The sequence below is a fragment of the Mesoplodon bidens genome, assembly GCF_964165515.1.
Source record: "Mesoplodon bidens genome assembly, chromosome: 13".
NCBI classification, from domain to species: Eukaryota; Metazoa; Chordata; class Mammalia; order Artiodactyla; family Ziphiidae; genus Mesoplodon; species Mesoplodon bidens.
Genome location: NC_138169.1, coordinates 17,277,091 through 17,301,579, shown reverse-complemented (window position 1 = coordinate 17,301,579; position 24,489 = coordinate 17,277,091). Strand labels below are relative to the sequence as shown.

General features: G+C 46.7%; 1 protein-coding gene across 3 annotated transcripts; it reads right to left on the bottom strand.

The window, feature by feature from the left end:
- Nucleotides 1-1,137: 1,137 nt before the first annotated feature.
- Nucleotides 1,138-24,464, bottom strand: DYNLL1 (dynein light chain LC8-type 1). 3 transcript variants are annotated; one of them, XM_081251752.1, is made up of 3 exons: nucleotides 24,331-24,464; nucleotides 3,106-3,243; nucleotides 1,138-1,569 (listed from the first exon to the last, which is right to left on the bottom strand). In XM_081251752.1, the coding sequence occupies exons 2-3, from the start codon at nucleotides 3,235-3,237 to the stop codon at nucleotides 1,432-1,434; spliced, it is 270 nt and encodes an 89-aa protein (XP_081107878.1). In that variant the 5' UTR covers nucleotides 3,238-3,243; nucleotides 24,331-24,464; the 3' UTR covers nucleotides 1,138-1,431. The 3 variants fall into 3 exon arrangements, with proteins under 3 accessions (XP_081107878.1, XP_081107879.1, XP_081107877.1); XM_081251753.1 differs by lacking the exon at nucleotides 24,331-24,464 and adding an exon at nucleotides 24,090-24,220; XM_081251751.1 differs by lacking the exon at nucleotides 24,331-24,464 and adding an exon at nucleotides 3,455-3,599.
- Nucleotides 24,465-24,489: the final 25 nt, after the last annotated feature.

Below are 24,489 nucleotides of genomic sequence, written 5' to 3'. Positions count from 1 at the left end.
TATAAATACAAACCTAAACCACTGCAATTGCAGTCCCGTTCCACAGTACCTCCTACTCCTTTCCTGCAGAAAGCAGGGGAAAAACTTCTCCCATTTTAATTGCCATAATAGTAAAACAATTTTTTGCCCCTCTACCCTAAAACTTTCCCAGTCCTAACATTGATCAACTTCACTAGAACTTTTAAGACCCCAAGTTCTGGTAAAGAAAAACAACCTCCCAAAGATGTTACAGACTTAATACTGCTCTTAAGATGGAATCATCAGTCAATTCAGATCTCTCACCCCCTCTGTGTAGCATTAGCCTGGCTGCTCAGACACACTAATTGTATCTCATAGATCCAAGGTCTAAAACAAAACGGCTTACCTCATGTGAACACTGAAAACAAAGGGGAACTTAAAAGCCAGGACCTTCCTTGCAGCTTCCCAGGATGGGCGTGGGTTGTTTCAGCTTCTGGAATATTTCCTATCTACAAAAGCCGTCTGCCATATTCACTTTTATTCATAGAAAAGATTTGTCTTCCTAAAATTGATAGCAGGAAACCTTTAATGAAGTTTACTTATCCAGTTTTAATTGGGTCTTTTAATGAAAGCTTCAATTCACATGTGAACACAGCTAGTTAAAGCACAGCACAGCAGGCTTATAAGTTTAAATTCCTGCAGACTTTATTAGAATCACATGGAGGGCTGCCTCAACAGATTTCCCTTTTAAGATCACCTTTAATCTTTAGAGTATACTTTGGCCAAGGCAGGGGAGGGGAAATTAGTCTAGAGCCCAGCTTTCTTATTAGCTTATTTCCATTTTACAACCATGGAACTACTATACATTCATCACCACTTGAGGCCTAAGGCCCAGGACACTCCATAGCAGTATCTTTTAACAAAATGAGCACTTAAGGAAAGCATCAGATTAGGAGTAAGAGTTAATTCAGTAGTTTCTCTGCCATGCATTTCTCAACATGCACTTCTGAGTAGTATTCTTCCATGCATAACAGTAGCAGGATGGGCAAGAATGAAACTCAAGAGCGTTGAATAGGCTGGTCTATTATATCCCACAGAAACTTCAAGGAATCACCCCCACCAAGCTACCCAAGATCAAACAATAGGCCATCTTCAACCCTAGATTATTTGAACAAATCGTTATTAACGCACACTTCTCCAACACATTTATTTCTTTAAAGGAATGGATTTTGAAGAGAAAAAACATGGGGCAGAGAGGTATGGAATAGAAAATAAATACAAATGTAAGCTGTTTTGCTAATTGCTTTATAACCACAACAAACTAGTACAGAGAATGCCCTGTACAAAACAACGCAATAAAGATCGAGGTGTTCCCTTAGGCAAGGCTGAAGATTTCAGTCTCTGGTATTTGGAATTTAGGCTGCAGTCCTTGTTTTTGGATGGATCACTGGGTGTGTGGCACAGTCCACGCTTTTAACCAGATTTGAACAGGAGAATGGCCACTTGGCCCAGGTAGAAGTAGATGAAGTGTTTGGTTTCATGTGTCACATAACTACCGAAGTTTCTCCCCACGATACAGTGCCAGGTGGGGTTGTACTTCTTGTCAAACTCCTGGGAGAAGGGGAGGAGAAAAAGAGCACAGAATTTTAGTGCTAAACCAGAGGTCAGAGTTTGCCTCCTAGATAAGCAGAGCAGAAAGAAGGAACGTCAGCATCTGCAAATTCTTAGAATGAAAGAATGTTCCTCAGCTCCAAATCGCCTACATGGTGCATTAATGCAAACATACTTGCAATCTGAGCTAAGCTGGGAATGGGGGCTGGGGAGGTAAAAGTCAGAAAGGGCAGCCTCAGAGACACAGCACTTTGTTATCATGGCAATTACACCTTCATAACTTCTAGAATATTCTTATTCATTAACAGCAGGTGACATCAGTTCTAGTTTATCCTCTAGCTTTTAAACAGAACTAAACTATCCTCCTACTGTACGACATGCACCTACAAAAGCCAAGAAAATAGTAAATATTTAGCCCAAAATACCCCCATTATAACTCATTTCAGTATTATTGAAAACAAGACTTCCAAAAGAACAAAGCCTCAATGAGCTTCTAAACCACTGTGGATCAAAATTTAAACGGACAAGACACTTGGCACTCCACTGTCCCTATAAAAAGAATGCTGGAAGCAGAACCTGACAGCTACCTGGTCAAATTTTATCTTTACTGTCAAAAGCCCTTCTTCCCACATCTATCCTAATAGTGCTAATCTACCACCTGGTCCTCAAGGAGAGCAAACTGCAGTAACAACTTTTCCCTATTTTCCCCACCCCCAGAGGCTCTAGGTTTCACTGGGTAGCTCTAGGCAGGGGCCAAAGCTAGTCCTAATCTATGAAAGTACTACAAGTCTCTGGCGAGTTAGGCAAAATTTGGCTACTGTTGTATTGTACACAGCAAGAACGTCTTTTAGATTAAGGGGAATAAAATTCTTACAAACTAGACCAACGCACTGATGCTGCCTTTGTCAAAAAGGTATTTATTTCTGCTCCATCTGAAGTCTTTCATCTTCTCATTCTCGACTGGAACCCTCCCACGGCTTAGGCTGCCAGCTTCCTTCCCTTCTAGAAAACATAGCTCGAGAAGTTGGCAGGCCTGCCAGCTTTCTACAGACTGCCATTTACCAATCCCCCAACCTAGTACCCAGCCCTCACTACCACCCACTTTCCCTCAACTGCCGACTGACTCCCCACTGAAGGCTGGCAAGATCTCCCTTCGGCCCTGCTGGAAACACCCACGCAGCTCCCCCCCTCTCGAGCACCCAGATGGATCCTGGGCGCAGCAATCATGCAGAAGGGGGAACCGCTGCTGCCTGATCCTAGAAACCGTTACTAGGTGGCGCTTTCCCCGTGGAGCTGGGTAATTAAAAAAAAAAAAAAAAAAAAAACTTCGAGCGCTGAGGGGCCGATCTTCAAGAGAAGCGCAAAATTCATTTGCGTCCTTTTCTGGAAACCTCTACACCCGCGCTACTTTGCGTGTCCCCCAAGTATCTCTGCCATTGCTCGGGGGACGCAGGATCGAGGAGAAGGAACTAAGTTGTGACTCGCCCCAGCTGAGCGCAAACTGCCCGAAACCCCACGCCCGCGCCCTGTCCTCACCTTCTTGATATGGGCCGCAATGTCCTTCTCTATATTATACTTCTCCAATGCCTGAGTAGCACACTCCACCGAGTCCTGTTGCATCTCCTCCGACATATCGGCATTTTTTATCACGGCCTTTCGGTCACACATGGTTACCTGGGGGGCGAGGCCCGGGCAAAGGGTGAGGAGTTGGGGTATGGGCTGCGCCTGCGAGGCGCCAGCTTCCCCGGCCCGCTCCGCCCGCTCCACGCCACCCCGGGACGGCCCCCCACCCCACTTCTCAGGAAGCGCGGGCCGCGCGGACCGAACGGCGGGATAAGTCCAGCAGGGGACGAAGCCAGACAGTGGAATCCCCCGAGTCTCTCACCAAAGAGCAGGGGCTGGCCGACTGCAACGGTCTCCTGGGGGAGGGGCTGGCGAGGCTCAGACCCGTCGAGACGACCGGTCCCTACTAAAGCCGTGGCGCATCTATGGAGCCCCACGCCAACCGCCGCCGCCTAGTACCTAAGCCCCGCCCTGCTCCCGCCGGCCCCGCCCCCCACCGAACGTCCCTATTGGCTTGACACAGCCCCCAGAACTCTCCCATTGGCCCATGGACTCAATGGTTCCCTCTGGATCTTTCTCCTGCATTTTGTTGCAGACCACAATGCACAGCTCTCGGCGTCGGTTGCCCCGGCAATGGGCCGCACGAGATGAGGCCAAACATCCCGAAGGTGGTGCTGGGGTGGGGTCGCGAGGACAGCCCAGCGGCTAGAGAGGTGCGAAGGAAGCTTCCGCCCAGGTCAAGAGAAGTGATTCCAAATTTACGGAAGTTGTCCCAGAGTGTGTTCTCGAATAAGTATTGTCTTTGGAATTTGGGTATCCTACGTCCCTTCCTCCCATCCCAGGTCGGAAGGATTTACCCTTTCTGACTGAGGTAGCCAATCGCTTCACTAGAAGAGTATCTCTTAAGCAGGGCTGGCTTCGTGGGCAAGTGATCCGTGCAGTCGCAGAAGAGGAGCCCCAGGATTTGGTTTGATGCTCTGCTGTCTCATTGTTGAAATTCGTATTTTTTTTTAAACAAGGGACGCCACATTTTCATATTGCATTGGTCCATGCAAATTATGCAGCCGGACCTCCTCTGAAATATGGGACTGGAGGTGTCAGAGGTCCTCAGAAATGGGAGAGGGTTTCCTTATGAATTAAGAGATTATCCCCAAGAGTGGGGTCTCCCTGCTGGGCAGTGCAGACCTCATTTAAGGGGGTGGGGGGCCCTCCGGGTGGATTTGGGAGTGCTGATCCCGGTGGTGTGTGTCCAGGGTGGGGCTTCTTGCTCCGATGAGGCAGTCTTTCCTGTGTGGGCGTTTCTTGGTGGGGATTTACCTCTAGGGCGGAGGTGCCCTAATGAATAGAATGGCATCCCTCAAAGGTATTTCCTCTGGTTTAGGGAGACTAACCACTAAGTGGTTTAAAAAGCAAGGACTTGGGGTGGGGGTGGGGAGCAGGATCAGATCTGAATTTAAATATTTAAATCCTAGCCCTGTCATTTTACTAGCTGTTTGAACCTCGGTTTTCTAATCTGTAAAGGGACTAAATATAAAAGGAAACCACTTCATTGGCATGTTGGAAGTATTAAATAAACTAGTGCATTTGAAGTTCTCAGCACAACTTGTGGCACATAGTAAGGGTTGGAAGAATCTTACCGATGGCTGTCAATTTATGGAACTGTCCCAAGAGTCATGGCAAGGTTTTGAACAACCAACCCTTAAATGCCTAAAATGTGTTTTTGAACTTCCATAAACAAGTTATCAGTTTAATCATGTAACCAGAAGCTTTCTGTTTACATTTCTGCCTGTTTCTACTTGACCACCCACTCTCATTAATCCAGAGCCCCTTACAATTTGATGAGAGGCACACAATGCCAAAGAGAAACCAGCTGGGAATAATGAGAAACTCGGGTACAACATATGCATATCAATTAAATCAAATTAAGAGACTTTTCCCAGTTTCAGGTTTCCAGTGGTGGGATTATGGGTTGGAGGAGTTAAAGTAGTTCTACACGGAGTTGCTGTTGGGGAAGAAGTTGGATTGGCAACAGGAGTGAGTCTGGGTTAGTGCTTCTACCTGACTTGGATGCATGATTCAGAACTATGGAATCTAACGATGATGCCAGAACCTGAATCTCTCTTGGGGGCCTTTACTTTTCATGTATATAGTTTTAAACCCTCTGATCTATGGCTTGGCCAGCTTCTCCTTGTTTGAACAGAAGGAGCTGAGAGTCGTTAAGGGGGATGAGGTCATAAGAACAGCAGCTGTGTATTGAGTGGTTGCCTATCACCAAGTGCTTGGCATTTACTCAGTTGCTCCTCACAACAGCTGTGCCTGGGACCCCTTTCCTCCCATCTCCCTCCTGGCATAACTTCTGCTCATTTAGATTTGAGCTCAGATGCCTCCTTCCCCAAAGAATCATCTCTATTTACCCCCTACCACCACACTCCAGTTACTCTCTACTGAAGTAACTTTTTTATTTCCTCCATTGTACTTGCCTCATTTATTCCTTCAGAATAAATTCACATGAATTATCTCATGTATTTATTTGCTCAGTTATCGTCTATCTGTCCCTGCCTGTCTTCATTACTGCTGCATCTTCATCATCGAATTCAGCGTCTGCCACATAGCATGCACTGACTTAGATATGCATTGAATTAAGAATTCCAGGTCTTATATTCCCATTTTACAGATTAGGAAATTGACTTTCACAAGGTCAAGCTGTTAATAAAGGAATAAATTCCAGGTCTGGATGACCCTAAAGTCCATTCTCTTAACTTCAATATTACCTTAATACATTTAGCTGAGGAGACAGTGTGCCTTTTTCTTATTAATAACTTTGAAGAAAAGGGGTTTGAAATGGGATGATGTTGAGGTTTTCTAACAGATAAGAGGATTTTGCTCGATAAATGCCTGTAGGTTTTTCTCCATTTGTAGCACCTGCCTTCCCGAGCATCTTATGTGTTTGCTGCTCATCTCAACCAGCTCTTGACCCTAATTATTTTCTTTAAAAGTGAAGGAAGAGGGACTACCCTGGTGGTCCAGTGGGTAAGACTCCACGCTCCCAATGCAGGGGGCCTGGATTTGATACCTGATCGGGGAACTAGGTCCCGCATGCATGCGGCAACCAAGAAGTCCACAAGCCACAACGAAGATCCCACACACAGCAACTAAGACCGGGCACAGCATAAATAAATAAATAAATATTTTTTTTAAAAGTGGGACTTCCCTGGTGGTGCAGTGGTTAAGAATCCGTCTGCCAATTCAGGGGACATGGGTTCAATCCCTGGTCTGGGAAGATCCCACATGCCATGGAACAACTAAGCCCCTGTGCCACAACTACTGAGCCCGCGAGCCTAGAGCCCATGCTCCGCGACAAAAAGAAGCCACCGCAATGAGAAGCCCACACACCGCAGCAAAGGGTAGCCCCCACTCGTTGCAACTAGAGAAAGCCCGCGCACAGCAACAAAGACCCAATGCAGCCAAAAATTAATAAATAAATATTTAAAAAGTGAAGGAAGAGCACTATCAAAAACCATGCTGGGGCTTCCCTGGTGGCGCAGTGGTTGATCTGCCTGCCAATGCAGGGGACACGGGTTCGAGCCCTGGTCTGGGAAGATCCCACATGCCGCGGAGCGACTGGGCCCGTGAGCCACAACTACTGAGCCTGCGCGTCTGGAGCCCGTGCTCCGCAACAGGAGAGGCCGCGACAGTGAGAGGCCCGCGCAGTGCGATGAAGAGTGGCCCCCGCTCACCGAAACTAGAGAAAGCCCTCACACAGAAACGAAGACCCAACGCAGCCAAATAAATAAATTAAATTAATTTATATTAAAAAAATAATAATAACTCCCCTTGAATAGCAAGCTTGTTTCTCCCAATTCTCCCTCTGTACCCTCTCTTTAAAAAAAAGAAAAAGAAAACCATGCTGGGACTTCCCTAGTGGTCCAGTGGTTAAGACTTCGTGTTCCCAGGCTTCCCCAGTGGCGCAGTGGTTAAGAATCCGCCTGCCAATGCAGGGAGCACAGGTCCAATCCCTGGTCCAGGAAGATCCCACATGCTGCAGAGCAACTAAGCCCGTGTGACACAACTACTGAGCCTGCGCTCTAGAGCCTGTGAGCCACAAGTACTGAGCCCACGTGCCACAACTACTGAAGCCCGCATGCCTAGAGCCCGTGCTCCGTGACAAGAGAAGCCACTGCAATGAGAAGCCTGCGCACCACAACGAAGAGCAGCCCCTGCTCGCCGCAACTAAAGAAAGCCCACGTGCAGCGATGAAGACCTAACACAGCCATAAATAAATAAATAATAAATAACTTAATTAAATAAAATAATAAAGACTTCGTGTTCCCAATGCAGGGGGCCTGGGTTCGATCCCTGGTTGGGGAACGAGAGCCCATATGCCGCAACTAAAAGATCCCGTGTGCCGCAACTAAAGATCACACATGCCCCAACAAAGATCCTGCATGCGGCAACTAAGACCTGACGCAGCAAAATAAATAATAAATATTAAAAAAAAAAATAAACTCATGCTTTTCTGGCCTGTGTTTAACCCCAAGAGACCTTTTGGGGATATTATTTCTAGGAACCAACGGCCTTTTTCACTCTGTTACCACTTATTTTTGCAGAATCATTTCTCATTTCCTGTCTGCTTATCACACAGTGAGGCAGGTAATAAATATCCGCTAGTTGTAAATGAAATGTTCTGTGCAGGATTTGGATGCTTGAAATATATACCCAGAGTCAGTTACAGCCTCATCCTCAAGGAGTTTCTAGTCAACAGTAACCTAATCTTTCCAATATCATGGGTTTGGGGGTTTGAAAGGGCTTTAGAAGTACAGGAGCCCAGCAGGTAACATTAATGAGTGAGGTGAGGTAGGTGGTACAATAGGGAGTGGAGGGGACTGTGGCAAATAGAATAGCCCTTTAAAAAAAATTTATTCATTTATTTTGGGCTGCATTGGGTCTTCGTTGCTGCACGCAGCCTTTCTCTAGCTGTGGCGAGCGGGGGCTACTCTTCGTTGTGGTGTGCGGGCTTTTCATTGCGGTGGCTTCTCTTTGTTGCAGAGCACGGGCTCTAGGCGTGCGGGCGTCAGTAGTTGTGGCACGTGGGCTCAGTAGTTGTGGCTCGCGGGCTCTAGAGCACAGGCTCAGTAGTTGTGTCGCACAGGTTTAGTTGCTCCATGGCACGTGGGATCTTCCCAGACCAGGGCTTGAACCCGTGTCCTGTGCATTGGCAGGTGGATTCTTAACCAGTGCACCACCAGGGAAGTCCCTAGAAAAGCCCTTTAAAAGGTGTCAGGCAGATGTTGCCATTTGGGATTGTTGACCCAGTGTTGCTAAAATAATCTGATTTTCAAGAGAGACCAGAAATCTGAATTATTTTTATGGGAAATATCATCATTTTAATGTTGGTCACAAATTCATTTCTTAAAACACAGTCCAGTCTAGATATGGCCTATGGGCCTCCAGTTGGCAACCTTTTATTCAGCTGAATACTCTCTTTTTGTAACCAGAAGACAGACTCAAAGAAGGATAATAAAACATATATATATGTATTTGGTCTTTGTCCAAAGATCCAGGCACAGAGCTCTTAAACCCTTGAAATTCTTTGAGTTATAAGAGCATCTTTTGTTACCATAATGAGTCCCTATCAACTACGCTGGAGTTTAGGTAACAAGGTGACTCTTTGGGGGGAAGGAGGCAAGTTGCCTTCAGATATACAGATAGTTTCAGATATCTAGATAGCTGGTCATCAGAGGAAACAACCATATGATTAGAGGGTTGAAACTTTCAGCCCCCTATTTCTACCCATGTCCCCTTCTCCTACCTTCCTCATCTCCTGACCTCCTGGGAGGAGAAAGGGGCTGGAGATTGAGTTCAATCACCAGTGGCCGTGCCCATGTAACAAATTCTCCATAAAAACTCCAAAACCATAAAGTGCTGTGCAGGTGGTGCACCCTGAGAGGACATTGAAACTCTGCACCACCCCACCCCCCAATACCTTGCCTTATGCATCTCCTCCATTTGGCTGTTCCTGAGTTGCATCCTTTATAATAAATCTGTAATAGTAAGTAGAGTACTTATCTAAGTTCTGTGAGTCATTCTAGAGAATTATCAAGCCTGAGGAAGTGGTTGTGGGAACCCAAATTTGTAGTCAGCTGGGCACAGTGAGGGTAACCTGGGCACCCCATTTGCAGCTGGCACCTGAAGTGGGGGCAGTCTTGTGGGTCTGTGCCTTTAGCCTGTGGGTCTGTGCTAACTCTGGGAGTCAGCGTCAGAACTGAATTGTTGGACACCCAGTGGATGTTGGAGAATTGATGTGTAAAAGTAAGTATCTGGTGTTAGAAAAACAAACAAACAGACAGAGTATCAGAAGTGATGTCATGGAATTCTCTGGTGGTCTAGTGGTTAGGATTCTGAGCTCTCACTGCCGAGGGCATGGGTTCAATCCCTAGCTGGGGAACTAAGATCCTGCAAGCTGTGCGGCTCAGCAAAAAAAAGTTACGTCAGAAAAGCCACCACAGCAGATGGGACAGGACCGGCCTGTGATTACACAGCATGTTAGTTATGGAACCAGGTTTCTAAGACCCTGGTCTGTATGACTCCAAATCTAGTGTTCTTTCCACCACCTCAGACAAGTTGGCTTTACCCTTGGGTGCTGGGGGTTTCACACTTTCTGGGCGTGAATGGAGCACGGCCTATGCTTGCTACTTGGCACATGGTGTTTGCTGAATAAATGAATGGGTACAGCACCCAAATGCTTGCACTTAGATCTGCATGAGAACAGTATCTGGTGTAGTTCTGATTGGCAGCAGGGAGGGTTCAGCTCATCATAGGCACTAAGGGAATTCCATGGGAAGGTAAGAAAGTGGAGACTCAACAGCATTTTTAGTTGCTCAGAACCATGCCATCAACGTAGACAGCCCAAGAATAAGTCATTTCCAGGGTCCTCTGGAAATTCAGATGAAGCTAAAGTAAACCCACTATGACTCCACCAAGGAGAAACCCCAGAGACATTTCCTAAATCATCCTCATGATTTTTGCCATACCTGCACCCTACCTCTACTATTATTTCTTCAATATTTTTCTTTAATTAAACTCCCTATTTTTAATAAGCATTTTTAAAAGGCAAATTTATATTATTACCATAAACAGAATACTAGTCTCATTTATCATAAATAGAAGGTAACCATAAAATATAAACAAATGTTATAATATAAAATGTTTTGTCCTCACATTGCTAAACTGATCTGGGACCCTGCCAGTGATATGTGTCCCACACTTGGGAAACGCTGCCCTAGGGGAGGGTTCTTAAAGGGGGTCCGGTGGATGGATTGCGAAGGTTTTACATGTCCCCAGGAATTATGCACAAGATGTGTGTTGTGCTCACAGGCATTTTTCCAGGGAGAGGATCTATACCTTTCATCAGAGGCACAAAGGGATTCAGAACCCAAGGAGGATAAAGAACAATTGCTCTAGAATAACCTATACTCTTGGAATGAATGCAAGATTCCCTCACCAGGTCCCACTGAACTGGCCCATCAATTGGGTTCTGTAGCATCACATGTCTGGGCAACTCACTGTTTTCCACTCCTAGCTGCTGAGTTTTCTTGAGAACCCTTCTGAGCCTGAAAACATGCATTTTCTATTCTTATTACTGGAAATCATCATTAGAGGGAGGCAAAGCTTCTGAGATCATAGGCTTTGGAATGGGACAGACTTGGGAAAAACCTAAGTTGTGTGCCCTCCTACGAGTTAGCCTCTCAGAGGTATAGGTTCCTGATTTTTAAATGGAGATAATACCTTCATTGTAGGGTGGTGGCAAGGTTTATATTAAATAATGCATCTAAAGACCTAGCCAGGGACTTCCCTGGTGGTCCAGTGGTTAAGACTCCATGCTTCCACTGCAGGGGGCACGCGTTTGATCCCTGGTTGGGGAACTAAGATCCTGCATGCCGTGCAGTGCAGCACCCCCCCCCAAAAAAAAGACCTAGCCAAGGTCCAAAAGATGGTAGCTACTGCTGTTATGTACTGAGAACTTACTATGTGCTAAGCATTTGGGACACATTATCTCCTTGACTTCTCACAACTCTATAAGGTGGATGTTAAGAGCTGTTGATCTCTCCATTACACAGACAAGGAAAAATGAGGTGCGGAGAGGTGAGGTCCCTTGCCTAAAGTCACATTGCTAGGAAATGACAAGGCTGGAATTTGAACCCTGCTCTGTCTGACTGTACGGTCCCACGTGGTAGATGAAACCTCTGAGCTGCCTCACCTCCCCAGACAAAGGGAGATGATGTGTGTCCCCGGAGACTCTCAGCATCCGTGGCTCCTGGTGGGAGCTCCCTAAATATATGTTGGATGGACGGATGAATGGATGGATAGATGAATGGATGGACAGATGGACTGAAGAAAGAATGGATTTTTTAAACTAATTCAGAGTTGTTTCCTCTCAAATTTGACCCCAGATTGGTCCTTGACTGTCTTGATCTTCCCTGAACAAATTCTTTGTACTTTAGCCATCAGACTTTCCCAGGGCCCTCAGAAAGCCCTTTGGATTTGTTCACAAGCACACTGAGGGATTTCTTGCAGGGACTGGAGGTCCCAAAACAAGATAGAAAAAGCCACAGCCTGCACCCTGCCACTGGCCCAGGACTGCACTGTTCCCAGCCCTGTCCAGCAATCACTTTCCAAGATTTTCTGGGACCTCAAGCGCTTTCTTGGACCATGAGTTCTGTCACCAACCTAGCAGCTCCAGCCCTCCCTTACCTGAAAGGAAGTGTGAGGAATGTGACCTTGCAGTCCCCAGGGTTGATTCAAGAACTCCTGTACAGAAAGGAGAGGCTCAGTGGGAGAGTGTGCAAGGCCTAGGTCTGAATCTAGAAGCTTTCTTCCCACGGAGAAGGGCTGGCACTAGTCTGGGGCTGGCAGGGGAACTGAGTTGTGGAGCCAAGTACTGTACTGCAGTGCAGGGAGAGTGAGGCCAGACAGACTGGGACAACTCAGGGAAGAAAATGCTTCCTTCTGGCCCATAGCCAAGCTTCGCCCGAATGGACAGATACCTCCGAAGCCTGATTGCTCAGCCCCCTGTCGTGGGGGGCAGCAGATAACTTCAGGCATGTCCAGAGAGGCCTAGTGGGCCCCCCTCAGCTCCCAATCAGTAAGTAGAAAACCCAGAGTAGAGGCTAAAAGTACAGACTTTGAAGCCAGGCGGACCTGGGTGTGCAGCCTTACCCTGCCCCTACTAAGGTGTCTGACCTTAGGTAAGTGACTCTACCTCTCTGAGCCTCAGTTTCCTCACCTGTAAAATGGGGATTGTAATAGTCCTTGTTTCTCAAGGACAGTTTGGAGATTGAGATGGTGCATATAAAGTAGGTGGTATAGGACTTGGCACATGGCAAAAGTCAATGATGCTGGCTACCAATTATCATTAATGGTACCCTAAACCAGGATTCTTCAACCTCAGAACCAACGTTTTAGACCAGAAAGTTTTCTGTTGGGGGACTGTTCTGTGCGTTGAAGGATGTTTAACAGCATACCTAGCCTCTACCCACTGGATGCCAATTGCACCGCATACCCAGTTATTAACCAAAAATGTCTCCAGACAGAGAATTCCTTAGCAGTCCAGTGGTTAGGACTCTGCACTCTCACTGCAGAGGGCCCGGGTTCAATCACTGGTCGGGGAACTTAGAGCCCACGGCCAAAGATAAATAAATAAATAAAAGTCTGCAGACAGCGTCAAATGTCTGCTGGAGGGTGAAATTGCCCCCTAGTTGAGAACCAGTGCCCTAAATAATCTAGGATGGGACTTCCCTGGCCGTCCAGTGGTTAGGACTCAGCGCTCTCACTGCTGAGGACGCGGGTTCAATCCCTAGTCGGGGGATTAAGATCCTACAAGCCAAGCGGTGTGGCTAAAAAATAAATAAATAATCTAGGATGAGCCTGAATGCCACAGATCCCAAACTCACAGCCCTGTGTAAGGACCACAAGGCAGGTGGGCTTACTTACAGACAAAGGGATGGGATGTCCAACAATTACAGAACAAGTTCCCTCCTGCATAGACTATGAGGCAGGACTTGAGCCTGCTCTAGGAGTCCCCTCTGACTCACTAGGTGACCTTGCTGTCACTCTTTAATTATATGCAAAGTGGCCCCAGTTAAATCTCAATTATTCTAGGGCCCAAGACAAAGGAACAAGCAGTTGGTATCTGATTTCTGGCATCTCCATTCTTATTCACTGACTGGAAGAAAACCTGATTCTCCAGAACTCAAGAGTTCATTCAAACCTTCATTCATGATTGCTGAGAGAGAACCAGGTGTCAGTCACCGTTCTGGATGCTGGGGATTGTGACATTATGATTTATGATAAGAAATATTTCATATATATATAATATATATATATCTTGTTACATATAAATGTAACAAGAGCAGTGGGATCATCTTTTGTTATAACATTTGGTCTCTTGTCCTCAGCTCCTGAAATCACTTCAGAGCTATAAAGGTGAAATGAGTGCTTTGTTATTCATAGCAAGCCCCTTCCCACCACAACTGGGTTTCTGCTAATGAGCTGACTTTTGGAAAGCACCTAAGGTGGGGCTGGTTGTCAGTGGAGCCAACCGTGAGATTAAAGGCTTAGAACTTTCAGTCCCACCCCTGGCCCCTGAGGTGGGAAGAGGGGTTGGAGAGTGAGTTCAATTACCAATGACCAATGATTTAATCAACCATGCCTATGTAATAAAGCCTCCATAAAAACCCAAAAGGATGGGGTTCAGAGAGCTTCGAGGTTGGTGAACACATGGAGGCTCAGGAAGGGCAGTGCGCTGCAGAAGACATGGAAGCCCCCCACCCTTTCCCCATACCTTGTGTCTCTACCATCTGGCTCTCCCTGAGTTACAGCCTTTCATAATAAACCAGTGATTTAAAGCAATTATACTCCAATAAAGATGTTTAAAACAAACAAACAAACAGTGATTTAGTAAGTAAAATGTTTCTCTGAGTTCTGTGAGCTGCTCTAGCAAATTAACTGAACTCAAGGAGGGGGTCGTGGGCACCTCTGACTTATAGTCAGTTGGTCAAAAGTACAGGTAACAACCTGGGCTTGCAACTGGCATCTGAAATGGGGGGAGGGGGCAGTCTTGTAGGACTGAACCCTTGACAGTGGAATCTGATGTCATCTCCAGGTAGATGGTGTCAGAACTGAGTTGAATTGTAGGACACCCAGCTGGTGTCCAGAGAATTGCTTGTTGGTGTGCGGCAAACTCCATCATAATTGGTGACCAGAACCCTATTAGGGATCCACAAGAGACCAAAACTGGCAAAAATCCCTTCTTCATGGAACTTATATTCAAACAAGAGAATAAAGATAATAAACAAGCAAAAATATGTCTGACCCTGCTAAGTTCAATGGATAAAAATAGACTAAGGGAACCAAAGGGGACAGAGTGAGAGATCTTGTCTTAAATAGAGGTTTCCAGGCAGGTCTCTCTGAGAAGGTGCCATTTGAGCCAAGACTTGATGACCTGGCTATTGGGTGGAGGATAGAATGTGGGGAAGCCAGCGGGAGCAGAGAGGCCAGGAAGAGGCTACTGCAACGGTCCAGGTGAGAGGTGATGGTGGCTTGGACCAGGACAGTAGAAGCAGAGGTAGGATGAGAGGTGGTTGGATTCTGGATATATTCTGGAGGTGGAGCTGACAGATTTGCTGATTAACTGAATGCCGGGTGTGGGGGAAAGAGACGAGTTAAGGATGACTCCAAGACTTGTGGCCTGAACAATGAGAAGAATGGATTGAGATAGGGAAGGCTGGCCAAAAGAGAAACAAAAAGTTGTTTTGGCTATGTTAGTTTGAGATGCCTATTAGATATTCTAAGTGGAAATGTCAAATATGCAGTTGGATATATGAGTTCTGGGAAGAGGTCCAGGTTAGACCTGTAATTTGGGGAGTCATCAGATTATAGATGACACTTAAAGCCATGGGACTTGATGAGATCACCATCAATGGGAGGAGTACGTGCAGATATAAGAGGTAATGCTTATTCAGCTAGCAACATTCTCTGAGCCTTCACTGTGTGCCAGGCCCGGAGCTAGGTGCTAGGTACAGAGATGTACCTCCCTCAGCACCTGCCCAAGAGAAGCTCCATTACTTATTTAATTTTTTCTTGCCTAAGTGCTTTGGCCAATTAGAGGATAAACACTGAGAGTTCCTGCCCTGTGTCTTAGTCACTTGTTCATTATTTCAAGAGATACTTACTGAGCACCTACTTGGTACAAGGCCCCCATCTAGGCACTAGGGACATGAAAGGGAGCAACTCAGACCTGGCTCCTGTCCACATGGAGTTTACATTTTGTGTGTAGAGGAAGTGGACACTGAATGAGATGCACATGGTATTTTGTTGTAGGAGCCTGAACAGACTAAGACACTTCCCATTCACTCTCCAGTCCATTCTACCAAAACAGTTTATCAAGGTTACCAGTGACCACCACGCTGCTAAATCCAGTGGCCAGTTCTCAGCGTCCTTCATTGATGTACTTGTTACAGTTGCTCTCCTCCCCTCTGAAGCTCATTCTTTGCTTGGCTTCCAGTATCCCCAGGACTCTCCCTCTTCTCCTGGCTCACTGGCTGCTCCTCCTCAGCTTCATCTACTTGCTCTACCTCTTCTCCCTGGCCTCTAAAGGAAGAAGTGTTCCGGGCCTCAGTCTTTGGACCACTTCTCATCGTTTCCATTTGCAAGGCTTTGAATAACACCTCCATGCTCGTGACTCCTGTCTTAGTCTGTTCAGGATGCTGTCACGGAACATTATATAGACTGGGTGGCTTATAAACAATAGACATTTAGTTCTCACAGTTCTGGAGACTGGAAGTCCAAGATCAGGGTGCCAGCATGGGCAGGTTCAGGTGAGGGCCCACTTCCTGGTTCATAGATGGCCATCTTCTCTCTGTGTTCTCACATGGTAGAGGGGGTGAGGGAGCTCTCTGAGGCCTCTTCTATAAGGTCCCTAATCCTATTCATGACCTAATTATCTCCCCAAAGCCTCACCTCTTAATACTATCACACTGGTGGTTAGGTTCCAACATACGAATTTTGGGGGATAAACAGTCTATAGGAACCCCAAATTTATAGTCAGCCTGGAAGAAGTGTGGGTAGACTGGTAACCCCATTTTCAGCTGGCATCTGAACTGAGGGTAAGTTTTATGGGACTAAGCCCTTAACCTGTGGGGTCTGCACTAACTCTGGGTAGTTGTGAATTGTTGGACACAGAGTTGGCGTTGGAAAATTGGAGAACTGGTGTGGAAAAACGACACACTTGGTGTCAGAGGTGGTGTCAAAAAAAGACACCACAGGTAGTCCCTGGGTCTCAGCACAGTGCTACAGATATAGATTTCAATAAATATAAAAATTACAAGCCACAAATAGGAGAAAAGAAGAAAAAAGATGTGACTAAATAGAAAGTGATACCAAACTTCTGGGTGGGAGGGCCAAATACAGCAAGAATGGAAAAATTTTCCCCATGTAAATTTATAGATATAACACCATTCCAATGAAAAAAACTAGAAGATGCCATATAGAACTTGATAAAAAGATTCTAGAATGTGCTTAGACAAATCAACTGGCAAAAATACTGAGGGAATGAAAGGAGCAGTAGGGGACACCTAGGCCTTTCCAAGGTACAAACTGGGAGGAAAGTTCTAGGCTGGGGTCACACAGGTCTTGGTGTCACTGAATATCAACTTACTAAGTCACGGACATGAAGGCCAAGGAGGGTTTGGTCAGGCTAAAGACTGGGGAGGCAGAGGTGGAGAAATCAATGTTCCAAGGGGAAGAACCAGCCCCTGCAAGACGTGGTACAGGCTTTCAGACACAGCAGATCCTAGAGAAGCTGGCAATCTGGGAGTAATGGGAGATGAGGGAGAGACTGGTGGAGGCAAATCACAAAGGCCAAGATAAAGGGATGCAGATGGGGTTCTCTCTGGGAGGCAGACACTGTCCCCTCCACCACTGGCCCCCTAGCATCAAGCACAGTGCCAACAGTAGGCATTCCATAAATATCTCGCACATCTTTTCATAACTACGTATAGGGACTTGCTCTTTTTCACATCTGCATGGTATTCATAACTGCACATTTCCCGTGTAGCAAGTCCCCTCTGGGTGGACCTCGAGGATGCTTCCAGTTCCTTAGGGAATTATAGTTACTAATAAACATCCTAGCATTTGAATACAGCACCCCCTGCGGCCCTTCTTCTTCAGGCCTAGGAGGGATCGCTAGGTTTCTGCTTGGTTCTCTTCTGCTTTCCTTCTGGCTTCCAAACAAGTACCCTTTTGCTTTGCACAGCTCCCCTAGGAGACTGTGAGACTATATTCCCCTCAGGCTCTCCCCTCCCTCCAGCCTATCTCATCCCCTTTACAATCATCCTAGTCAGGCATATACAATAAACATTTGTATGAGCAGCTGAAATACTTAGGATTTACATGTATAATCTAACCCAGCCAGGCTCTGATTTACCTTAGGGCTTCTCACCCTAAGTCACTGGCGGCTGTAGAGTGAGAAAGAAAGAACACTCCTCAGCCCCACCTAGCTGTGCTGAGCTGGGTAGCTTCCCCAGAGCGACAGAAGTCATCCCAGCTTTCTTTGCACATGCTTTTCCTTCTGCCTGGAATGCTTTTCTTCTCTCCTCATGTACCTGGTTAACACCAGCTGGTACATCAGGTCTCAGCTCAGAAGCCACTCCCTCCAGGAAGTCTTCCCTGAACACCCCATTCAGCTCTGGGTTAAGAGCTGCAGGAGCACCCATTGCCATTGCCCCTTTGTCTGTGAACAGTGCGGGGTCTTTTTTTTTTTTTTTTAACAGTGGGGGTCTTGATAACTCTTGTGTCCCTGGCGCCCAGCACACAGCCAGGCTATTCTGCGGCTCAGTAAATACCCGGTGGAATGAATGAACAAATGTCAAGTGGGCAAGGAGTGGGGAAAACCACCAAAGTCCCAGATGCCACATACACAAGCCTGGGCTTTTAGAGCTGGGGTCAGAGTGTTCCACGAGGGAAAAAACCCTAGTCTCCTGCAGGCACTGTCAAGGAGTGTGCCATGACAAGAAAAACTGGCAGCCCACGAGAAGGAGGGAATAACAAAAGAAACTGGTCCCCAGCTGCCTAGCTCCAGGGAACGTTTGTCAATGTGACATTCACAGAAGCCCTGCACATGTGCTGGCTGAGGGGGAGAGCCAGCCTCAGCCAGACAGAAGGAAATTTAGCTACTGTGCACATGTTAGCACTGCGGGAGGTACAGCTTGGAAGTTTTGGGGGGTTTTTTTTGTTGTTGGTTTGTTTTTTACTTTTATAAAATCTGCAGGTACTTCCCATATTTGTTTTTACCTTTAAGGAATGTGTTTACTTTTGAGGTGCTGTTACCTAATTATATCGATGCAGTTCATTAAAAATCTGCTTAGTACAAGATTGAGTGCAAAAGCATTAGGATTCTATTAAATCAGTGCATCCTCTTGCTGCATCAAAAAACATTATCAGCACTATTGTTAATCTTTTCACACCCCTTCCACCCTTTGCTTGTGCTTCTGGTTCACTGTGCCATAAAATAAGTTTCCAAGGTATGTGACAGAGTGGAAAATGTTTAGGGAAAAGTTTTGGGTAGAGGGTAAGGAACTTAGGATTAGAAAATAAAACTTGATGAACTTGAGAAGCCCATTTGTCATTTTGTACTTCAGCTCCCTTTTTCTGGAGCTAGAGCAACTCTTCTTTAAGTACTAGTTAAAAAATTAACAGGTGTTTATTAAACACTTACTATGTGCCAACACAACAGGGCTATAAAGGGATTGGTCCTAGTGGTTCTTAACTTTTCTGGGGGGGAGTTTGGGGTGTACAGGTTTACAGACCCTTGAAAATGATAAACTGCACTGTCCTGTATGGTAGCCACTAGCCACATTTGGCTATTAAAATCAAAATTAATTACAGTTAAATACAATTAAAAGTTCAGTTTCTCAGCTGTAGCAGCCACGTTTCAAGTGCTTAAGAGCTACATGTAGCCACATGGGGTTACCATATTGCACTCAGATAGAGAACGTTTCTATCATCATGCAAATTCTATTGGATAGCACTGCGTGAATATTCTTCCAGAATCAAGACTATCCTGCTCACGTGCGATATTTTGCATCCAACTTTACAACTTTCACAACTCCGCGGGGTCGTGGGGGGGTTGGGAGGGGAGGCAGTGCTTCACTGACCCCTGCAGCCCATGGATCCGAGAAAAAGCAGCCCTGACATGACAAGCTATTTGAGGCCTCCATTTCAGAATACAGCAAGTTGGCAAAAATGAAGCAATGAGGCTGCTACAGATTCAGCACACTTACTGCTTTAGATGTACCTCGTATGAAACCAGGCCCTCGTGTTCCTACTTGTCTGGCCACATTCAAAGAAACATCAGTTCATTATCCCAAAATAATTGAAAATGTTACCGATTTTCTGCAGTCTCTTAAGAAAACACCAAATAGTCACAATGTACTGCAACTCTTCTTGAATTATCTTTCCCATCCTTCTCTTCTTCTCATCCACCTACACATGGCACTTGCTTCCCTAAAGCTCTCTGCACCCCCTTCCACACTCTCTCCAGATCTCCTAGCTCTGCTGCTGCTTGTCCCCCTCCTCTCCTGCACAGCTCAGTTCTTAATTATGTAGCTCTCCAGAATGTTTCATTTTACTCCACAGCACTAATAAAGCGGCAAAGAATGACAGAAAGCTCCTAGGGTGCAGGGGCCAGAAACACATTCCACAGCGACCCAGCCCAAGCCCTCTCTGCCAGCCTGGACCAGTTTCTCTGAGATGACTCATTTTCCCACCGATGGTTTACTCCCCCATCACTTCCTCTTCTGCCCACTGCTCCCAAGGGCCAGGGTCTGGGAGAAGCTCATGACTGAGGCTGGCAGAGAAGAAAACATTTTGCTTGGATGCCAGAGGAGACTGATGTCATAGGGAAAGGGAGGAAACCAGATGGGCAGGTTCGTAGAATGTTTTATCCCCAGTGTTGCTTTATTATTTTTTTTTATTGGGCACTGCCCTACTCCCTAGTAGGGAGTAAATGGCTTGCTGTGGGAAATGCATTAACTCTTCACAGTCTGCCAAGGCCAAAGGCTTCTTTTCAATCTGAACACAATCCCACTGGTGCCATTCTTATCATCATATTAGGAATGATGAACTTTACTGAGCTCCCATACAGCATAAGTGAAAGCCCCACCCTGTGGGAAGGGCAGGCCTATCCCATGTATCAGAGGACTCTGGTGCCCATCCACCATCACCTGGTCATGCACCTGGAATTCTGTTCTCGGAGAGGGCACATAGAGCCTAGAGCCATCACACTTCTCATCCTTCCTTCTTACCTCCTCCACATGTATCTGAACTCATCGTTGTTCATCCTCTTGCAGATCAGTTCCTTCTGCTTTATTCCCTGTCTCAGAACGATACCACTGTCTAGCCAGTACCCCAAGCCAGAAACCTGGGAATCGACCTGGATTCCTCCTCCTTCCTCAGCTCCCACGACCAATCTATCTCCAAGTCCTATGATTTTTGTCCTTGGAATATCTCATCTCCTTCGCATCTATCTCTATCACCTTACATCAGACCACTGGCATCTCTTGCTTGGATGACGGCAGTGATCTCCCCATTGGTGTCTCCCTGCACCCAATCCCATGTTACTTCCCCATGTAACCTGCTAGTCAACAGGCCACGCAGGGCTATCCCTGTTCTTACCTATACTCACCTTTGGGCTAACCTGAGTACACTGTCATACCTTCCCAGAACAATATGAATCCAACTCTAAAATCATTAATGGATAATGCAGATTCTTTTTTTGCGGTACACAGGCCTCTCACTGTTGTGGCCTCTCCCGTTGCGGAGCACAGGCTCTGGACACGCAGGCTCAGCGGCCGTGGCTCACGGGCCCAGCCGCTCCGCGGCATGTGGGATCTTCCCGGACCGGGGCACGAACCCCCGTCCCCTGCATCGGCAGGCGGACTCTCAACCACTGCGCCACCAGGGAAGCCCGATAATGCAGATTTTTAAATGAAGTCACAGGAGGGGGCTTACACTGCGATTACACAGCAATACTTCCTACACTGACCCTTTAATTATCTCTCCTCTTTCCCCAAGTTTGCCTATAATGGCAGCTGCTGCCACGTCTCTCCCTGACTCCCTTTTCCTTTCCCTACTATCCTGCGGCTACCCTCCATTCAAATTAGCTCTCAGTCTCCTCCCCTCCTCGTTATCTCCCATTCCGTCAGCTGCCACTTCCTTCTGAGAAGGTCTCATCCCAACATAACTCCTTAAAACCCTTCAATGGCTACTCACTGCCCTCAGTAGAGTCCAAACTCCATAATACGGTCTACTAGCCCTTGCAGGCCCCGGCCCCAGCTCCTTTGCCCTCCATTTTCCTACTTGAACTCTTTGCCCCAGCCATACTGTAGGGAGGTGGGGTTCGCCCCTGGTCTGCCATAATCTCATGATCTGAGCAATTGCTCATGCGGTCCTTTTTGTCTGAAAAGCCTTCTCCTTCCCAACGGTTAACTCCTACTGGTCCCTCAGGGCTCAACCTAAACATCTCCTCCTGGAAGTCTCCCTTATAATCTCTAAAACCACATTAGGTGGGCTCACAGCAGTTTACCCTTATCACAACTGTGCTCTAAATTGACTGTTTGAATAACAACTTGAATATACACCTTGAGGACAGAATGGTATTACTGCATGCAACCAGGGCCTAAATTATAGCATGTACTTGATGATGTTGAATAACCAGATGAGCAAAAGCTCAAAAGGGTGTCCCTCCTTAGCATCTGGGGCCTTAGTAGAGAATGGAGTCCATGGGCCTCTTTAGCATTAGGCCATAATTTGGGCTTCATTGGGGTTCTAAATTGCAAAGGTTAGTACCTGGGCTCACAGAAACAAAATCCACCTTTGGGGTTCCCTGGATGATGCCTCCTAGCAACTTAGCTGCCTTCCTCCTAATCCAGAAAGGCTGTACTTGTCACATCCCCAGATCTGGGCACATTTTCTAGGCTACATATGAACTTCTTTGGTGATCACAAGCTGCAAGACTTTGCACCAAACGAGTTGAATCATTACTATTTACACCTAGAGTTCTGTTAGGTCACTTAGCTGACTCCACCTCTCTCTCCCTAGGAGACTACTCAACTGTCTCCACCAGCACATTCCAGGCAACAATCATGTAGGAGTGGTAGGACTCAGAGAGTGATGTTAGTACACCTAAGCACCCCCCCAAATGAGGAGGCATTTGGACTTTAGGATGCCTTTAGGATACATAAGCTCCTATATACTCTGGCCAGGGCTCTTTCCTGCTTGCTTTCTGAAGGCCAGGAAAGAACAACTAGAAGTTTTACATAATCCAGAATACAACAGATGGTTCTGATTGTTTTATTTTAGAAATAATTTATTTTTTATTCCAATTATGAAAGTAGTACATGCTAATTACAGAGAATTTCATAAACACAGAAAAGCACAAATAAAAATATAGAAATCAGGGAACTTCCCTGGTGGCGCAGTGTTTAGGAATCTGCCTGCCAATGCAGGGGACACAGGTTGGATCCCTGGTCTGGGAAGATCCCACATGCCGCGGAGCAACTAAGCCCGTGCACCACAACTACTGAGACTGCGCTCCAGAGCACCTGAGCCACAAATACTGAGCCTGTGTGCCACAACTAGTGAAACCCACGCTCCGAAACAAGAGAAGTCACCACGATGTGAAGCCGGCGCACCGCAATGAAGAGTAGCCCCTGCTCGCCACAACTAGAGAAAGCCGGTGAGCAGCAACGAAGACCCAACACAGCCAATAAATAAATAAATAAATTTACAAATTAAATATTTGGTTTTATTCTCTTGCTATTGCTAGCACTAACAGAGTTTGTTTTTGTTTCATAACTCCCCCCAACATTTTATTATGAAAGTTTCCAAATATATAAAGGTTGAAAGAATGGTACAGTGAACACACTGAATACACTAGATTCTACTAGTTCTACTAGTTAACCCACCATCTAGTTAACGTTCTACTGTATTTGCTTTCTCATGTATCTACCCATCCATCAATCCACAGAGGTTTCTTTTTTAAAAATACATTTTATTTATTTATTTATTTATTTATTTTTGGCTGCGTTGGGTCTTCATTGCAGCGCGTGTGGGCTTTCTCTAGTTGCGGAGAGCGGGGGCTACTCTTCGTTGAGGTGCACGCGGGCTTCAGTAGATGTGCTCGCGGGCTGTAGAGCGCAGGCGCACGGGCTTAGTTGCTCCGCGGCATGTGGGATCTTCCTGGACCAGGGCTCGAACCCATGTCCCCTGCATTGTCAGGCGAATCCTTAACCACTGCGTCACCAGGGAAGCCCCAGAGATTTCATGTTTAACATGAAAAATCTTTTTAGATCAAGACTCTAGATGCAAGACCTCATTCTTGTAACGTCCCCAGGCTCAACGCTCTGCCCTCAAAGTAAATGCATTCAATGGAATGTAAATGTGGAAACGTTCCAAGGTGGGAGTCTACCTGCGCTCCTGAACTTCTGAAGGACTCAGCGCATGGCTCTGGGTTCTAATCCTGACCCCATTATGATACCTCCGTTTTCTCACCTGTAATATTGGAATCTCTCCATACTGCGTGAGGATTAAAAGCACAGTTCGCGGGAAGCACTCTATAGTGACAGTCGCTACAGTTATGATCCTTTTTTTTGGCCATGCCGCGCGGCTTGCACGATCTTAGTTCCAGTTCCTCGACCAGGGATAGGACCCGTGCCCCTACAGTGGAAGCGCGCACCAGGGAATTCCCGTAAGGATTCTTTTACTCTCTCCTTGTCTCCGATAAATTTCAAGTCCAGCTATGGAACCGATCTCAGGTCTCTTACACCCATTTTAATCCACCTAACACCCTCGGTTCTAAGCAACTGTAAAACAGGGACAGGGTGGCCCAGAGGGCTACAGACCTGAGGCAGTCGAGGACTCCTTCAGTCCGCTGCGGCGTCAGCCTGAGGCCCTGGCCGACTCCCTGCGGCGCCCTGCACGCGGAGCGACGGCCCGCGAGGCCCACCCTGAGCGCTACAACCGTGTCACCTCAGCAAATGTTCACAAAAACCTGTGAGGTAGGCAGCGCTACAGAGGGAGAAAACTGAGGCCCAAGGAGCCTGAGTCACTTGCCCAAGTCGACGCAGCTGGCGAGGGACTTGCCTTCGGGAACTGTCTCCAAATCGCCTGACTCCAAGCTCTCTTCCGGTTGTCGCCCCTCGACCCCCTTTGCACCTACAGGGGGCGCAAGCGCACGCGCAGTCGTCGCAGCCGCGTCCCCTTTAAGAGGATTCCTTTTGCCTCCTCCGACCCTTTCGTTTC